The 19,915-nt window shown below is 35.9% G+C and overlaps 1 protein-coding gene across 2 annotated transcripts in view; it reads left to right on the top strand.

Annotated features, from left to right (window-relative positions):
* PRMT3 (protein arginine methyltransferase 3) overlaps positions 1-19,915 on the top strand; it is a 124,188-nt gene that overhangs the window by 91,979 nt on the left and 12,294 nt on the right. Inside the window, exons 14-16 of one of the 2 annotated variants that reach the window (XM_065937234.1) lie at positions 16,179-16,229; positions 16,401-16,488; positions 17,560-17,595. In XM_065937234.1, coding sequence (XP_065793306.1) covers positions 16,179-16,229; positions 16,401-16,488; positions 17,560-17,579 — 159 coding nt within the window. In that variant the 3' untranslated portion in view covers positions 17,580-17,595. Of the gene's footprint in view, positions 1-16,178; positions 16,230-16,400; positions 16,489-17,559; positions 17,596-19,915 lie in introns of those variants that run through there. The other variant, XM_065937233.1, reaches the window with a different exon arrangement.

Below are 19,915 nucleotides of genomic sequence, written 5' to 3'. Positions count from 1 at the left end.
GCAGCGAAGTGGGGAGTACTGTATTTTTAATACAGCATGACACCCTGAAAGCCATCTACTTCATCTGGATTCCAACCAAAGAAATGGTGATTTTTGCCATTGCCCAGAGAACTGGTTGTCTTGAATATATTGAAGAATGGTTTATATTTCACTCTCCAGTGCAAAACCTTAAGGGATTTTCCTGAGTGATTTTGATAATTTTAAGATTTTTCCATTATGTGACTTACCCACTATATAATACATCACTCTACTGTAATAGGATGCTTTGTCTCTTATTTGAAGGGATCCTAGTTAGTTCTCATTTTTTTATATTTGGTTAAAATCCAGGTGTACCCTGTGCATTGCCAACAAAATTTTGGACATTTCCACTTAATCCTCTCTTAGTTTTCAATCTTCCCAGCCACAGAGGGAAACTGGATCCCTGGGGGTTTTAACCTTTAAAATCTAGATTTCTTAAACCCATTCTCTATGTTTAGTTGCCTTCTTACCTACTTTCATTCTCTGTCCTTGGAAACATATCATTAATAAAAACTTAATTTTAAAACGATATCTTTCACACTTCATATTAACTTTGAATCCCTTCAAATAAGAGGCACAGCATTCTATTAAAGTCTTTTCATGTTCATTGAGTAGAATAGTGGGAGGGATCATCTGCAATATTAAACCATTATTTAACCTACGCAGACAAGAGTGCAGAAGTCCACAAAATGAGGAACCCTGAAGTTGAGTTAAAGATTCTAACATCAGTTCTGAAATACAGTTAGATTGGAACATTAAAAGCTTAAGCTGCATTATAAACTCAGTTTAATTCTAGATAGGTATAGGGTCATGCTTGAAGTCAGCAGTGCCCAGAGTCAGAATAAATTTATGAGAGAAATAATCACACTCAAGCAGGACTAAAATATTGTCTTCACAGCAATAACCATAAAAATGAAATAATCAGTATTAGTGAACTCTTGATTAGAGATGTCAGGGGAGTTCTCCCCGGAGTTATCTCAGAGGTTGCCAATTAGCATTGTTATGTTGTGATAATAAATGAGTTTGACCAGGTATTTTCCTCTCTGATTCAGGCAATTATCCCTGGAGTAATGACCTCTAAGTAATTTTCTCAGTTCATATTCCCTTTGACTTATGTTCTGGCAGAAACCATTATTAATATTGGCATCCAGGTCTTCAAAAAATCCTAAAACATCCAATGTTTCCAGACATATATATATATGTATACACACACACACACACACACGTGTGTGTGTATGTATCTATGTATTCATAGGAAAGATCAGTCCTTGTGGAAAAATGAGTCAGGAATTGGAAAAATAAATTTTTGTCCTATATACCAGATGGCTCAGAACTTAATATTTACCTAAATCAGTCTTTCTCTTTTCTAGAAGACTAGATGAGAAAAGGACCAGTCTTAAAATAGAGTTTTCTAAAAAATAATTTAAATCAAAGAGGAAGGTTTAGACGATGGTGACACAGTGTCACAGTTGGAAACTTCAAGCTTTAAACAAAGTGGGCCACGTTTACCAGTATGATTCCCCCTCCCCCGTATGACTTTAGAAGAGGCATTTAACTTAACCTGACCTTGAAATTTTTCATGTGAAAAGTGGAGATTATAACACCAATAATTACCTCCTGGGTGTTATTTTGAGAGCAAAATGAGGCAGTGCATAAAAGCACTTACCACTGTGTCTGGCACATAGAAAATGCTCATAAAATGATCTGATTACTCTTTCCATTCACTTCCCTATCTTTGTAAAGAAGGGATTGTTTATTTTATTTTTAACTTATTCATTTGTTTATAGGGAGTGTGATTGCATAGGTTGAATTTACTTACTCCATCAGTATTAAATAAGTGTCACTGGTTTATCTATCGTGCGTGTTGAGTGGCCCCAGTTATGTCCGACTCTGCAACGCATCGGACTGTAGCCCACCAGCCTCCTCTGTCTTTAGAATTCTCCAGGCAAGAATACTGGAGTGGGTAGCCATTCCTTTCTCCAGGTATCTTCCCCACCCAGGGATCAAATCCACATCTCATTGTGTCTCCTGCATTGCAGGTGGGTTCTTTACCACTGGTGCCACCTGGGGAGCGCTGATCTGTCTGTCAGTACCCATTTCTTTACAGCCAGAGGTACGCAGTAAACTTTGTAAGCTGTTCATACCCCTGAATACCTAATGTTTTAGAAAAATGAGACTCTTTCAAAATGCCACATTTATGCAAACCAGGCGCTTCTCAAAGCAAAATCACTCTTTAATGCCTACAGTTTTTCAGAGTCAAATTTTTCCCGTCTAGGTCACTAAGACAGTGACATAACTATTACAGCAGGCCCGTTTCTTTAACAGGTGATATGTCCTGGCTATCCCTGAAGACTGTACCATAGCCTTAAACCTGATTTCTTTTTTCTCTTCTTCTCATCCTTTTATTCAGCATCCAACCTCATGAATATGGGATGGGCTAGTCTCAGTATTCAGAGATCACAATTTAAAAAAAAATCTGAACATCTACTAACTAGATTTTTAGTTCTCACCTCAGATGTTGGATATTTCTTAGAAGGGCTCAAGTGGAAAGGTAACAGCCATCTTTTTAGTTCACATTTCAAGAGAGAAAAAACAGCCATATTACTTCCTGGAAATTAAAGTATATCACATCTTCTACCTGCCCCCCCCCCCCTTTTCTTTCCTGTCTGTCAGGATTTCTTTCAGTATTCCATCTCTTAGTTTATACTTCTGAAGGTTTATAAAGACAAGAAGTATCTTATAGAGCTTGATCTCCTAGCCACAAAAATGAGTTTTAATAGTTTTCAATTTTAAACCTCTGTAGCAGTCAGAAATCTAATTTTTTTGTTCTGCATTGATTTGTTAAATTCAGTTTATCTACTGTTTTGTTTTTAAACTTTTAAATGTAATGTTTTCTTACCATTGATAGTATTTTCTGGCATTTGAAGAATGAGGAGTGGCCATGTCATTCTTACAGCTTTTATGGAATATTGGAAAGCAGCGTGAACGTGGAATATAAAGCAGCAGTAGCCATTGACGTTGAGCTGTGAGAAACTGATGGCGTGAGGAAGCAGGAGATAGAAAGCTCGAGAACCAGTGGCTGCAAGAGTTCTTAAATGGCAAAGAAGCACTTACATGCACACCTTTTCATGATGACTTTTTATTCAGACATGTATTGGATTCTAGTACTGTATTAGGCATCGTGAGGACAACAGAAAATATAGTCTCTGCCGCCGAAGACCTTCACTTAGTAGGAGAGGTCAGCATATAAACATAATTGTACTGAGGTGCTCTGTAATAGAATTTTACTGATACAGGCATATGTAAAAGTTACCCTTGACCTGGCAAACTCTTACTCACTCATATTTAAGGTTTTACCTTAGGCATGAGTTTCTTCCAAAAAGCCTTCATCATACAGTTTGCACTAAATTATTAGGGAGTGATTAATTGTTGGTAGAGACATCAAGGAATATTCCTCTAGAGCAGTTGACATCAAATTCCAGTTTTGAATAAAAAGTAGGAAATGATAAGAGAAGTAAAGCATCATAGTTTTTTCCTGAAGGTTGGTAGGAGTTGAGCATATTATATAATTTCATTCTTTAATTGTTCTCTCAATTAACAAATCTTTATTAATTTCCTGTGGTGCCTGAACATCCCAGGCTATTTCATGCCCTTGTAACTGCATGGCTGTTTTCACTAAATGTTTAGATTGAACACCCTCTCATTGTGCTTAGGCAGTGAATATAGGGAGGTAAGCACAGATGCAGAGAGATTGCCCTAAAGGGCCTATTGGGATTTTCAGTCGAACAGAAAGCATTATGAATATGATGAATATTATTACAGGAAATACAGGAACATTTAATGAGTGTATTATAATCTCTGCGGAATTAGGGAAGGCTGCACAGGGAAAGTAACATTTAAACTGAGACATAACAAGTGAGAAGGAGCTAGTTTAGAGGATGAAGGACCTTAGATAGGAAAAAAAACAAAAACAGTCCAGTGATGAATCTGCCTCCTCTAACAGCAGACTGTGTAAAATGGAATAACCCTTTTACTGAGACCAACTTCGAAAGTTGAAAAAAAAAAAAAAAAAAACTAAATACTGTCTGTGTGAAAGTACCAGAGAGATAAATCAGTGAAGCATTACCAAGCCAAGAGTCAGAAGGAAATCCAAAGAAACAAGACTGGCATTTGGGACTGCTTTTGCCCTGTAGGCATTTACCACTTCAGAGGTAGCAGCTAATGAACTTGTGTAACCCTTTTGATAGCCTCACATGGGCAGAAATACAAAAGTGGAGCCATTTAAAAGTTCCCCAGTGCTTTGCCTTGGAATCTAGAAAGACTGCACCCAAGAATAGAGAATAACAGAAGTAAATGAGCCCTTGTTAGGGGCTTCAGGCCCACTTCAAATCATCTGGGTAGCTCAGAAAATTCTCAAACCCCATTATTAGATTAAGATGACCCTGGTTTTTGCCAGCATCCTCATGTTCCTTGCAGGAAAAAAAGATTCTTTCCGGAAGGGCATTTTTATAGATCTGGAATGATTTCTCTAGTTTTTCATATATAATGGTCAGAACGTAATCAAAGGTAATCAGTTGCACAAGAACACAGGACAACATAATCAAGAACCAGGTAAACCAGGCAATAAAAATAGAGCTCCAGGGACTTCCCTGGTGGTCCAGTGGCTGAGAGTCTGTACTCCCAATGAGGGGTCCCGGGTTCAATCCCTGGTCGGGGTGCTAGGATTCCACATGTTGCAACTAGCAATCACACCGCAACAAAGATCCTACAGACCACAACTGAGACCCTGTGCAGCCAAATCAATAAACATTTTTTAAAAAAATACAGCTCCAGGAGTTAAAGATGACAGATAGATCAGATATGGACTTTAAAATAACTATGCTTACCAAGTTTAAGAACAAAAATTGAAAATTTCAAACAGAGTTGGGAGTATTTTAAGGCATAATATAACAGATTTGAAAAAAAACTGAACAGATATTCTAAATCTTAACTAAAGATGAGTTTAGTGGTAAAATATTAAATCACTAGATTTAATAGAGAGGATTGTAGAACTAGATTTTATGTCAGAAGGAAATATCCAGAACAACAGAACGCAGCATTGGAAAGGGTGAGAGAGAAAAGAAACAAGAAACAGTCTCCTATGTGTTTACATGGGGTCCCAAAGGGGAAAGAGGCAAGAATTCTCAAACTGTCTGAAGAGCTAATGGCTGAGAGCTTCCCAAACAGATGAAAGACAATGAACTACAATTTAAGAAATATAGCATAACTTGAATAGGGATGATTTTAAAAATCCTTCCATTTTTAGATATATACCCAGGAGAAATGAAAACATGCATCCATACAAACACTTGTTCATATATGTACATAGCATGTATGTATATGTACGTAGCAGCACAATTTTTAAAAGCTAACAAAGGGAAGCAGTCCCGATGTCCATCACCTGAAGAATGAATAAACAAAATGTGGTGTAGCCATATAATGAAATATTATCTGGTTATAGAAAACAATGAAATCCTGATACATGCTGCAGAATGTGTGAACCCTGAAATAATGAGTGAAAATGCTAAGTGAAAAAGGCCTGCTGTGAGAGGATTCCATTTATATGATGTTCCAGTTCTGTGATTCCACTTATCTGAAATGTTCATAATAGGCACATCTGAGAACTGAGGATAAAAGGAGCAGTATGGATACAAGGTTTCTTTGGGGTTGATAAAAATCTTCTAAAATTAGATTGTGGTAATGGTTGTACAACTCAATATACTTTTTAAAAACTGAATTATACAGTTTACTTAAATGGGGACATTTTTATGGTATGTGAATTGTATTTCAACTTAAAAGGGGAGAATTTCTCTAGATATATTCTACTAAAACCAAAGAGAACATCTTAGAAGCCTCAGTGGGGCTGTAAGAAGAACATTATCTTTAAAAGAACCGTAAATAGATGATTTCTCAGCAAGAACAATAGAATTGGAAAGACAGAAGGTAATTCAGTGATGACATCCTCACTGTGCTGAAAGAAAATAACTGCCAACACTGAATTTTACCCAATTAGAATAACTTTGCCAACAAAGGTCTGTCTAGTCAAAGCTGTGGTGTTTCCAGTAGTCATGTATGAATGTGAGAGTTGGACTGTAAAGAAAGCTGAGGGCCAAGAGTTGATACTTTTGAACTGTGGTGTTGAAGAAGACTCTTGAGTCCCTTGGACTGCAAGGAGATCCAACTAATCAATCCTAAAGGAAATCAGTCCTGAAGATTCTTTGGAAGGACTGATGCTGAAGTTGAAGCTCCAGTACTTTGGCCACCTGATGCAAAGAATGGACTCATTGGAAAAGACCCTGCTGCTGGGAAAGATTGAAAGCAGGAGGAGAAGGGGACGACAGAGGATGAGATGGTTGGATGGCATCACCGACTCGATGGACATGAGTTTGAGTAAACTTCGGGAGTTGGTGATGGACAGGGAGGCCTGGCGTGCTGCAGTCTTTGGGGGGGGTGGGTCACAAAGAGTTGGACATAACTGAGTGACTGAACTGAACTAAAAATGACTTTTAAGAATGAAGCTGAGAGTTTACCTGGTGGAACAGTGGATTGGAATCCACCTGCCAGTGCAGGAGACATGGGTTCTCTCCCTGGTCTGGGAAGATTGCACATGCCACGGAGCAGCTGATCCCAGGTGCCACAACTACTGAAGCCTGTACGCCTAGAACCTGTGCTTCGCAACAAGGGAAGCCACCTCAGTGAGAAGCCTGTGCACTGCAACTAGAGAAACCACATGCAGCAGTGAGACCCAGCACAACCAAAAATAAATAAACTTTTAAAAAATGAAAATTGAAGCTGAAATAGATTATATTTCAGGTAAACAAAAAAAAAGAATTTGCCCCAGTAAACTGATTACTGAAGCGGATAGAAGCAAACAAAAAGTGATCCTAGATGGAAGTCCAGAAAAACAGGAAGCAATGAAAGTGAACAAAAGTGGTATATGGGCATATAGCAATAGTTTCACTCCTAGGTATATACCCGACAGCTTCGAGTACTTAAGTTCACCAAAATACATTCATAGAAGAATGTTCATAAAAAATGGCACTGAATACTTGTCAACAGTAGACTGGATAAATAAATTGTATAGTCACATATGTCTTAGAGCCATATAGCTATTTAGGTACTATGCAATCATATAAGTGAATGTCAAAAACAATAATAAAATTAGCTAGGCACAAAAGACTATGATATTGGTGAAGCATATAATACGGAAAATGAATATGCTCTCAGAAATTGGAGAGATAAGTGTTGGCAAGGATGTCAAGAAAAGGAACTCTACACTTTTAGTGGAAATGTAAATTGGTACAACCATTACAGGAAACAGTACAGAGGTTCCTCAGAAAATTAAAAATAGAACCACCATACGACCCAGCAATCCTGCTTCTGGATATATATCCAGAGGAAATGAAAACAGGGTCTTGATTATTCACAATAGTCAAGATAACAGAAACATCCAAAGTGTATACAATGGACTAGATGAAGGTATGAGATTATAGATACACACAGGTACACACTTTATTGTGTGTGTAGATTTTATATATATATATATACACACACATGCAGTCGAGTATTATTCCACAGTAAAGAGAAGGAAATCTTGCCATTTACCACAGCATGGATGGATCTTGAGGGTATTAGGCTAAGTGAAAGAAGTCAGAAGGAAACAAACAACTGTCTGATGTCTCTTATACATAGAACCTAAATAAAAAGGCCAGACTCAGAAACAGAGAACAGAATGGTGGTTACCAGTGGGTGGGGGACTGGGAAAAATGGGGAAATCTTGGTCAAGAGTACAGACTTCTAGTTAGAAGTTGAGTAAGTTCTGGGGATCCATTGTACATCAAGATGATTATACTGTAGTTAATGATGCTATATTATATAGTTAAAGATTACTAGAAGAAGATTTTAAATGTTCTCACTGCAAAAAAAAAAAAAGTGATACTCATGTGGCATGATGGAGGTTTAGTGTATGGTCTGGTGATAGTCCTTTTGCAGTGTGTAAGTGTATCAAATCAACACATGGCACACCTTGCATTATACATGGTTAGGTCAGTTACATCTCAGTAAAGTTGGGGGAACATCAGGATAGTAGTTACCCTGGGCCGGGTGCGTAGGAGGATTACTAGGCTGCTGAGATGTTCTGTTTCTTGATCTGAGCGAGGGTTCACAGCTGTACTCTGTTTGAAAATTCACTGTGATGTACACTTTTGTGCACCTTTCTGCATGTTCATTATAGTTTAAAAGGTTCTTTAAGTGAAAATATTGGTGAATCTCAATAAATATTGAATGTATAAATTAATAGTATCTTGTGTTTCTAGCTAGGAAGACGTGTTGAGGAGAAAGGTCATATAAGCTTTTGATCTATTAAATGTCAGAATTCAAGTACTTATGTTTTTTAGTCTCTGAAGCAGTGATCACTTCTGCTCTCTAACACTGCTTTTCTAGGCCTTGCTTGTATTCGAGGGTAAATAACCATTTAGTTCTCTGATGAGTATAGGTAATTTTGTAGGTAAACTACAAGGGAGCAATCTTAGTAAATTTTAGAGGAATTTCAGTTGTACCTTGGGAATATTTTAGTAGATCAAAAATGATTTATGTTGAGTTTTTTTTCTTGTAAAAGTACCTTTTAAAAATATTCTTAGACCTATTGTCTTTTTTGATGCTTTCCGTATTGCTTGATATATTTTCTAAACGATACTCAGTTTGGTGATACCCCTTGAGAAGTATATGGCACTTAATGTGTATTGTTCCCTAGAGGAATCATGAAAGAAAGAAAAGATGCAAATTTCCTCTTGGGATAAAATAGGAAATTAATTGAAGAGGGAAGAGTCTATAATTTAGGCTATAGTTAATATTGGTAGAATAATATAATATATAATTTTCATTTCCTTGGTTATGTCTTCTTAAATACCAGTTATCACCAGCAGAGTTCATGCTTTTTATGCAGCAGCTTTTTATGGCCTATATTTGTATTTTCATCTGATTGGTTTATAGACAATGATGTAAGTTTAAAATGTATAATCTTTTTTATGCATTATCTTCTTAATCTTGCTTTATGTGCTTCAGACTCATCATCAGTTAGCTTTTGAATTCCATGTTAAGATTTTGAAAGAAATACTCCAACAAAAAATGAATTGTATTTTTGTTAGAGTGATTCTGCTGCATGGCTTACAAGCACTCTGTCTCCATGCTTGGATAAACTCCATCAAAAGCACATTATCCTCCTATTTCTGTGGCCAGCTGCCTAATTGTATCTGCTGTAACCACACGCTGCTGGAACATGATACCAATGAAGAACAGAAATGATAAATTACTCCCTGCAGGTGATAGTGATAATGATAATTTTTAATTTCCTTCTTCCTCATAAGGTCTAGTCTGATCTCACTTCATTGGCTGCCATCCTGCTGTATACACATATGATACGTCCTCTTTAAAGAAATACTCATCCCACTAAAATACATGAGAAAGCAATTCATTTTTATTCCATGTCACCGTTCTTCAAATGAGCATGTATCATACTACTTTGTATGTATGGAATGAAAAAACAAAATGTAGCTTAAAACAGATTTTTCAAATGGTTCAATGTATACATGCAATGATTGTGAAATCCACAAAGCAGAAACAAATAGCTCATTCTGAAACTCTTCTAATACTTTGGAATATTTAAGGTGTACAATAAAGCTACATGTCTGTATTATTATGTACTTCAAAGTAATAATGGAAGGGTCTCACCAAATTAAAAGCATGCTCAAACTATCCCAGAAATTTACTGTATGCATATATGTTCCTTTCATTCTGTTTATTTCTGTCATCACTGTTGTTCTTAATTACCATTAACTCTTTCTCTCAGTCTTAGTGACTTTATACCTGTATTTTTCTTCCTGTGGTAAAGGCAGTGAATTTTTATTTCATTGTGCCTTTGCACATTGTGTTTGCCTTTGCAAACTAACCTAGCTCCTGTAGATACTTAATTTCAATGCTTATTTCTGTCCGTAGCATTCCCCTTGCCCCTAATTAGAGATATATGTGGAACAAAGGGGAAATTCATTCTGTGGCCAGGTCTTCCAATCTCTATCTGATCTTTTTTAAGCACATGTCAAGTTGTGCTCCAGTTATTTATTGCCATTGCCTGTTTGGCATCATTTTCCATTTCCTGTGCTGGTTGTTTATTATTGTGTTTGAATGACTTCCACAGAGAGAGAGTGAGCTCATTGAAATTAATATTTAAAACACCTAGAGATAGCGTGTCAAAGTGGTGGTAACAAGGAGGTTAAACTGTAATTGAAAAACAGTTGCATGTTTATATTCTGCAGCAAAATGAATAGTTTTGTCCCCAAATCATCTGACATATTTGATTGTTTATAACATCCTTGCAGAAATAAAAACAGTGATCATAGTTCAACTAGTTTATATGATGTTTCAAGTTTAAGGTTTTTTTCCCTCTTTTTTTTCTAATCCCTATTTTAATTATCCAGGATCACATATATTTAAAAAGAAAAAAAATGCTCTTTCCCTAAAGTGGCATTCTAGGCCTTGCTTGTATTCGAGGGTAAATAACCATTTAGTTCTCTGGTGAGTACATTATGTGCATGTGATTTTAAATCCCAGGTGAATTTTTTTCTGACTTCTCATGCTTCTGCTTAATGTTTGCCATGAGACTGATCTTAGCACTACCTTTAAACAAACATCATTAGGAAGGTAGATCTGCATGAAGAGTTGAAGATCCTATAATGTCCTTCACAGGGAACTATGATATAGATATGTCTTCTATTTTTCTTTCTTATTTTATTTGTCTGTGGGCTTATAAACTATTTGTTTTTTGGTTATGCTAAACTCTCCATTATTTCTTTCACTGTATTTTTGGGTATCTGCGGGAGGGTTAGTTTCTTTTTTGAGAACTAAATTTCATAGATAATTATATTTAGGGATTGAAAGACAATTCTAAAATGCATTTATATTCTCAAATCTTTTATTTTTTAACTTTGTTGTAAACTTATGTATCAGCCTCTTGTCTTCATTAAGACCTATACTCTATGATTATAGTTCTGTAATGTTCTATTAACGTTACCAGCCTGGTTTTTCTTTTCTTTTCTTTTCTTTTTTACCAGAGTTAAATAGGCCATTTCACTTAATATATTTTATATATTTCAAACTCTGGTTGCACTTTCTGATAACATTGTAAGAGCTGCTTTCCAGCCCAAATTTGTTGTTTCCACTAAAGGTTTTATTAGGTCACTGAAGTTTTTCTTTCCTCACTTCCATTTTTGGTAACATAGAGTATACAGCACATGTATGACTTAATAATTTCAAAGTAACCATCTCCCTCTAGGACCCACTTATAAAATCTTTAGAGGTCTTCTTAATGTTTTCATACATACACTGCGTGCGTGTTCAGTGTTCAGTTGTTCACTCGTGTCCGACTCTTTGCAGCCCAACAGACTCCTCTGTCCATGGAATTATCTAGACAAAAACAGTGGCGTGAATTGCCATTTCCTACTCCAGGGTACTCTTCCCAACCCAGGGATTGAACCTGCATCTCTTGCACTGGCAGGCAGATTCTTTACCACTAAGCCACTTGGAAAGTCCATCCCCATATATACACTACTGTGTATAAAATAGGTAACTAGTGAGGACCTACCATACAGCACAGGGACCTCTCCTCACTGCTCTGTGGGGACCTAAAGGAGGTGCGAATCCAAAACGAGGGGATACATGTGTACATATAACTGCTTCAGTTTGCTGTGTAGCAGAAACAAATATAACATTGTAAAGCAGCTCTTCTTCAATAAAAACTAATACAAACCAATACAAATAAAATTTTTCAAAGATTTTATAATAAATATACATGTAAAGAGGGCTTCAATAATTTCTATTACTGTTACTTTTCCATTTGCATCTTTTCTTCTCTACTGCTACTTTAGGGACGTCCCTGGTGGCTCAGACGGTAAATGTCTGCCTACAATGTGGGAGACTCAGGTTCGATCCCTGGGTCGGGAAGATCCTCTGGAGAAGGAAATGACAACCCACTCCAATACTCTTGCCTGGAAAATGCCGTGGACGGAGGAGTCTGGTAGTCTACAATCGATGGGGTCACAAAGAGTCGGACATGACTGAGAGACTAAACATTCACTTTCACTTCTGCTTCTCTCCTCATTGGAAAATGTGTGTGTGTGTTAGTCGTGCAGTCATATCCCACTCTTTGCGACCTGTGGACTGTAGCCCATCAGGCTCCTCTATCCATGGAATTTTCCAGGCAAGAATACTGGAGTGGGTGGCCATTCCCTTCTCCAGGGGATCTTCCCGACCCAGGGATCAAACCCAGGTCTCCACCATTGCAAGCAGATTCTTTATCATCTCAGTCACCAGGGAAGCCCTGGAAAATGTTATTTTTCTAGAATTACTAGCTGGGGAAAACTTGTCATTTTTTTCCTTTAAATTAGTTTAGTTCCTTTAACATGTTAGACACTGCCCTCGCCTTTGGGGTACAGAGAGGACTGATTTTTTTGAGAGTCACTAAGGGAAGTAATCCGGAGAAGGCAATGGCACCCCACTCCATACTCTTGCCTGGAAAATCCCATGGATGGAGGAGCTTGATGGGCTGATGTCTGTGGGGCTGCACAGAGTAGGACACAACTGAAGTGACTTAGCAGCAGCAGCAAGGGAAATAATCAGAGATAACAGCTGAATTGAATGCCTCTCCATTCAATAGTAAGGATTATTTAGCTCAAGTCCTATTAAAAATAACATAGTATCACAGTTCTTCATATTTGTGAGAAATGGATAGATAAACATGAAGAATATCCATATCCCAAATCTGTCCAAATCTATCTATTACTTTCAGTAGCTTGGTCAGATCTTTCCAGATAGTTATATATTCACATTTGTGTAACACAGAATATGTGCCCCAAATAAATACATATTATTCTTTTCACTTAATAGTATACCAAAACTCTTTTTCCAAATCAGTAAATATTTATCTGTAGGTTTACTTTTGATGGCCAAACAGTATTCTGTTATTTGTAGATTTTATGATTTATTAACTGATTACCTGTTGTTGAAAATTTGGGCTAAAATTGACATAGTTAAATCATGGCAAGCCTACTTAATAATTTTCTTAGACTAATTTTTGGAAGTTTTGAATTACTGGATCAACCAGTATTACATTGTAAAAAATCTTAATTGAGTGTATGAAAACAAAAGTACATAAGTCATAAGTAAAGTTTAATAAAATTACACAAAGTGATTTTTCCCTCATGTATATATAGCTAGCATTCAACTTAAGAAACAGAACATTACCAGAAACCCAGGAGCCCACCATGTAACCCCTTCCAGTTTCTATCCTTGTTGCAAGGATAACTCCTCTTCTGACTTGTAACACTATGAATTAGGTTTGCTATTTTAGAATATCTGTATATAAATTGAGTCATATCATGTGTGCTGTTTTGCATCTGATTTCTTTTTAATATATATTAGTTATTTTCCCTGGAAAAGTTATTTCATTTTATTTTCCCAGCATGAATGCTTCTTTCTTCGCTAACTCTGAATACTGTCATTCTAAAACACAATCAAAGAAAACTGTATCCAGCTGTCTTAATTTACTTATTTTTTTCTAAGTAGGTGAAACAGTTTTTTTTTAATATCTCTATTAATCATTTGCTTTTCTTTTGTAAATCTCTTGCTTTGTGTTTTGTTAGCTTCTTTTGATACATTGCTGTCTTACTAATTTGTAGTAGCTTAATGTACAAAGAACAGTGACCCTTTGTTATATGTATGGCAAATATTCTCTGATCTTTTATTTATCTTTTAGTTTTGATACTAAAATTTAAATTCTTCTTACATTAAGTTTCTGCCTAGTGTATGATGCTTGAAGAGCACTCTATTTGCAGACTTTTAGACGTTGCTTATTGTTTAGATTTCGTTCTTCCTCCTACCCTCCAGCCCCTGCACTGATCTTTGTGCCTATGTATACTTACATTGAAAACCCCACCAGATGATGTTATAATTTTTATGTTAAATAATCATAGGTATCGAAGAAATTCAGAGGGGGAGCGTAGTGTTTTATAGTTACCCGACTATTTATCATTTCTGTTGTTTTCTTATTTTTGGTATTTCAGGTTTCCTGCCAGTATTATTGCCTGTCAGCCTGAAGAACTTTCTTTAAAATGTCTTCTAAAAAACCTTTTGGCAATGGATTCTTTAATTTTCCTTCACTTGGAAATATTTTTATCCTTCATTCTCTAAAGGATAATTTTCCTGGATATAGAACTTTTAAAGTGTTCTTCTTTTTTTTTTTCCTGTTTTCATCATGTTTTTCTTTTCAGTCTGGACCTCCAGTCAGATGTCTGTTTAGCTCCATAGGTCTGCAAGTCTCTGGGCATTTTATTTCAGTCTTTTCCCCTTGTTTTTTAAAATTAGTTTGTTTCTATTGGTCTCACTTCAAATTCACTGACTTTTTTCACTGCATCTTCTCCATTCTACAATTCAGCCTAGGAAGTTTTTTGTTTCAGTTAATTGTGTTGTTTTCAGTTTAGGTTCTCTTCTTGTCATTTCTATTTCTCCACTGAGAATTTCTATTTTGATTTATTTCAGTGTGTTTCTATTATGGCATTGCTATTAACTCATACCAACATAGTTATAGTTTCTGCTTTAAGTCTTTGTCTGATAGTCCAGCATCTGGATCATCTCAGCACTGACATTTATTGACTGTCTTTCCTCTTGACAGTTGGTTCCACTTTCCTGGACTTTGTATGTTGAGTAGTATTGGATTGTTTCCTGGATATTGTGGACTCTTTGCTGACTTATCATCATCTGGACCGTATTGATGTTTGGTGTTAACAGGCAGTCGGTCCAGTTAAAGTCAAATCATAAGTTCTGTCAGCAGTGTCTCAGCAGACAGTGATTCAAACCTCATTCCTGTTCTCTAAGAGTTTGCTGTTCTGTTGTGGGTTCTCTCCTGCAGGAACACAGTTTGGGAATTGGTCTGAGACTTACATGGTTTTTTCTGTTTGACCGAATTATAAGTAGTATTTTGATTCTCTCTTGGTATCTGAAGCGTAATGAACCTCAAGGTTAAATACTGAATTTGATTTGGGCCCAATCTGCATTAACCCTGTGGAATCAATAAAACTCCACAGTCTTAACAAAAGCAGGAAACTATACAAATTAGCTTTATATGACTTTTTTTTAATCAGTTTCTAATTTTTAACACTTTATAAGCTTTATTTAATGCCAGTTTTAAAATAGGTTGAGTTGAGCCTGTCCCACTAGTGAAAGAAAAAGGAATGGTATCATTTAAATTTTAAACAAAAAGAAATTAAAATTTATATTTGATTGAACATATTAATTTCTTCTAGAAGCCTTTCATACAGTTACAGTGAACCTTAGAGTTACATCAGATTTCTTCTTCGAGTATATACCTAAAACAAGCTTTATTTGAATGGTGTAATTTTTATTTTCAGAAACAAAATATGTAATATTTTAAAATTTCATTTATCTCATCATAAAAATAATCATAGTACTTTGCTTTGAAATTGGATGAGTTAAATCAGAAGAAATGAAATGAACTGGGTTTATGCAAAAGAGTATGTGTCTGTTATTTATTTCTGTGTAACAAACCACTCCAAAACCTAGTGCCTTGACATCAAATCATGTAGATTTATTTGTCACTGTTTCTGAAGTCTGGATTGTTCTGTTGGTCTAGTTCAGTACTAGTTCTGCTGGTCTCTCCTGGGCTATCTCACACTGCCTCGGCTGTATGGAGACTTGACTCACATGGCAGCATCTCGGTGGGAGAGTCTGGAAGGGTAAGGGGCCGGATGAGCCTCGCTCCATGTAGATTCTCACTTTTCAGTGGTCCAGCACTGTCATTTCTCTAATTGAACACATGTTGAGTATCTGATTAGCCTTGTTACCCTTATATAATATCTTGTTTATATGGAGAAAAACTAACTTATATTACTTTATTTTTATTTATAACATCTTTTCTAGAGAAAATAGTAACCTGCCATTTGTTTAAGAGTGTCTGATCTTTGAAATGGTTTTTTTGCTGTGACTTAAAAAATGATGGAATCAATTGTTATATGATTAGTTTAATAATTATTTATATTACTTCTTTTAAAAAACAGGCAATTGCTGGCTACTTTGATATATATTTTGAGAAGAATTGCCACAACAAGGTAAGTATCTCATAACTAGGCAAGTATTTTATATTTGTGCCCCAAGGTATTTGATCATAAGCATTTTGCTTTTGTAAGTAGTTGGAGCTTGTATTTGATGTAGTAAATTAATGTACCATGATATTAAAAATCTGGTACTTCATAAGACATTTTTGAACTCTACCAATGCAGGTTGTGTTTTCTACGGGCCCACTGAGCACCAAAACACACTGGAGACAAACAATATTTCTACTGGAAAAGCCATTTTCAGTTAAAGCAGGTAAGAAAGAAAGGGGGCGAGTGTCTTACTCATTCTGAAACAAACAGTATTCATCCATTCTGCAACCACTTTTTCTGTGCCCACTGTATCTGAAGCAATGTAGCATACTAAGGTTAGTAATTCTTAGAGATTACCATGTACCTAAAGTTAGGTGGCATATCATTTCATTAAAGAAGTAAGTTAAAACTTTTATTTGAATCTAATGTCTGCCAGTTACAATGTATGTGCCATTATGTAGCTCTTATGTTGAGTACTACACAGTAATTCAGAAAATTTTTCGTTAAGCATTAACTAGTATGTACTTAGTTGAAACTATAAATAAAAGAAAATATTTTAATTTACCAAGTGACTAAACAAATATCACCAATAGAAGTAAAGTGTAAATTAAGAGAGAATGTTATTCAGTAGTTACTATATTCAAAATATATTTGTTTAGAATGCTCTCCACTGTGTCCACCTCCTCAGATCTTACATAGTAACTGATCTGATGCTGCATTCCTTTGTTTTGCATCTTGTTGATTGTTCACTTAATGAGCACTGATAGTTCTTATATATCTACACATTTAACACCAAAAGTTAGAATTTGATTATGGAATCTTTTTTTTTTTTAACTGCTTGTTACATGTATGTCTTGTCCCATCTTCACTTGAAAGCCTCTTGACTATGGGAAAACTGAAGGTACACCAAACCTCATTGCAGAGATACTCAGCATCAGATTATTTGTGTGTCTCTCAAAAGCAACATTGAGCAAAAATTTGCAGAAGGATCCCTAAAATATATGATTTTGATTTATGTGAAGTTTTAAAAACATGTAAAACAACAGTATATACGCACACATAGTAAATTAAGAAACAACACTTAAGAATGATAACCACTGAATGCATCAAAGTGGTCACCTCTAGAGAAGGATAGAAATAAGATTGCAGAAAGGGGCTTTAGTGCCATATATCTGAACTATTTCTTTGAAAAACTGAAGGAACTGTGCAGAATGTCAAGATTTGACAAAACTGAGCAAGTGGTCATTATATCCTTCTCATTTAAAATATCTCATAAAATTCTAATATGGTTTAGATTTCACTGTTGAAGCGTGAAGGAACTTAGCAGATGCAAGCAAACGCCATTGGATTAGAGCGGCACTGTGCTGTTGCCCTTTCACTCAGGCTGTGATGCTCTGGAAGTGAAACCTGATGGGGTCGCTTTCTCCTTCTCTGGAAAGTTATAGCACAGCAAAACTGAAATGAGGCGAAGACATCTTCACTTATGTTTTGTTGCCTTTTTTTTTAGCTCTGACATTTGGGTTAACTTTGGGGAAGTTGAAAATACTGCTTTTTTCCTCGCTGTAACCATTTGTTGTCTTACTACTAGAATTCTAAAGACAGTACTAATTCTTCCATGTTTTAATCTTGAAAGAGATTTAAGACAGCCTTTGAATTTTCTCCTACCTAATTGCAACACAGTATTATTTATACGTAGTGAAATTTTGAAATCCTAACTATTCTTTATATGGTAATCCTTTGAGTAATTGACTCGCTTTCTCAGAATACTGTGAAGAAGGTATATGATTCTAATGTTGCCCTGTGGCACCATCTACATTCTGTATTTCTTTCATTGCCATTGTGTGTACTTACATTTAAATAGTAAGTCCAGTAGGCTCCCCTAAAAGAATATAACCTGAGGAAAGTTTGTGAAAGCAACATTTCAAAGAAAAAGTAGTCATTCTCAGTTACAAGAATTTTTTTTTTTTTACTCTACTAATCATTAGCCTCTGGTTGTATTACTGATGAATAGAAGCCAGAAGCTGTGGGGCAGAGTATTGGGATAGAAGCTAGTCAGAAAAAAAGATCTCTAGGGACCTCTGTATTAATATAGAACATGTTGATAATTGTATTAAATATAAATGGGCTGTACATCTAGAAGATAAAATTTCATTCAGTGCTAGAAAGAAATGAGCTATCAACCTGTGAAAAAACATCGAGGAATCTTAAACACATATTACTGAGTGAAAGAAGCCAGCCAATTAAAGAAATAATACCCACTCTACACAGTCTCTTCCAGAAAATAGAAAAGAACTGATTTTATGAGGACAATATTTCTTTGATATCAAAAATTAGACAAAGATAGTACAAGAACATTAAACTATAGACCAGTGTCCCTCACAAATAAATCCTCAACAAAATAGTAGCAAATTGAATCCAGTGATGTATAAAAAGAAAATACACTGTGACCAAATGGGTTTTATTCCAAGAATGCAAGGCTGATTCAGTATTTTAAAATCATGTAATGTAGTCCACTATGCCACAGTCTAAAGAAGAAAAACTACATGATTGTATCAGTGGATGCAGAAAAAAAAGTTGGACAAAATGTAATATCAATTCATGACAAATACAGCAAACTAGAAATAAAAGAGGGCTTCATCATCCTGACAAAAGGCATCCATACAGTCTATAGCTAGCATCATGCCGAATAAAGAAAGACTAAATTTGAGATAAGGAAATGATGTCTACCTGCACCACTCCTACACTGTTGTTGTTGTTGTTTTTTTTTAGAATTTATTTTAATTGGAGGATAATTACTATACAATATTGTGATGGTTTTTTCCATTTATCAGTATGAGTTGGCCATAGATATACATGTGTTCCCTCCATCGTGAGCCCCCCCATCTACCTCACTACCCTATCCCCCTCTAGATTGTCACAGAGCATCAGTTTTGGGTGCCCTGCTTCATGCATCAAACTCGCCCTGGTTATCTATTTTACATATAACAATGTATATGTTTGAATGCTATTCTCTCAAATCATCCCACCTTCTCCTTTTGCCACTGAGTCCAAAAGTCTGTTCTTTACATCTGGGTCTCCTTTGCTACCCTTTATGTAGGATCATTGGTACCATCTTTCTAGATTCCATATGTATGCATTAATACGTGGTATTTGTCTTTCTCTTTCTGACTGACTTCAGTCTGTATAATAGGCTCTAGGTTCATCCACCTCATTAGAACTGACTCAAATGTGTTCCTTTTTATAGCTGAGTAATATTCCATTGTGTATATCTACCACAACTTTGTTCTCCATTCATCTGCCGATGGACATCTAGGTTGCTTCCACATCCTAGCTGTTGTAAATAGTGCTGCATTGAACATTCAGGTACATGTGTCTTTTTCAGTTCTGGTTTCCTCAGAGTATATGCCCAGTAGTGGGATTGCTGGGTCGTATGGTAGTTTTATTCCTAGTTTTTTAAAGAATCTCTGTATTGTTCTCCATAGTGGTTGTATCAGTTTGCATTCCCACCAACAGTGTAACAAGGTTCCCTTTTCTCCACACCCTCTCCAACATTGGTTATTTGTAGACTTTTTGATGATGGCCTTTCTGACTGGTGTGAGATGATACCTCAGTGTGGTTTTGATTTGCATTTCTCTAATAATCGGTGATGT

Source organism: Muntiacus reevesi, chromosome 5 (genome assembly GCF_963930625.1).
Source record: "Muntiacus reevesi chromosome 5, mMunRee1.1, whole genome shotgun sequence".
Lineage (NCBI taxonomy): Eukaryota > Metazoa > Chordata > Mammalia > Artiodactyla > Cervidae > Muntiacus > Muntiacus reevesi.
Note: the sequence above shows the minus strand (reverse complement) of the source record. Positions and strands in the feature narration are given on the sequence as shown.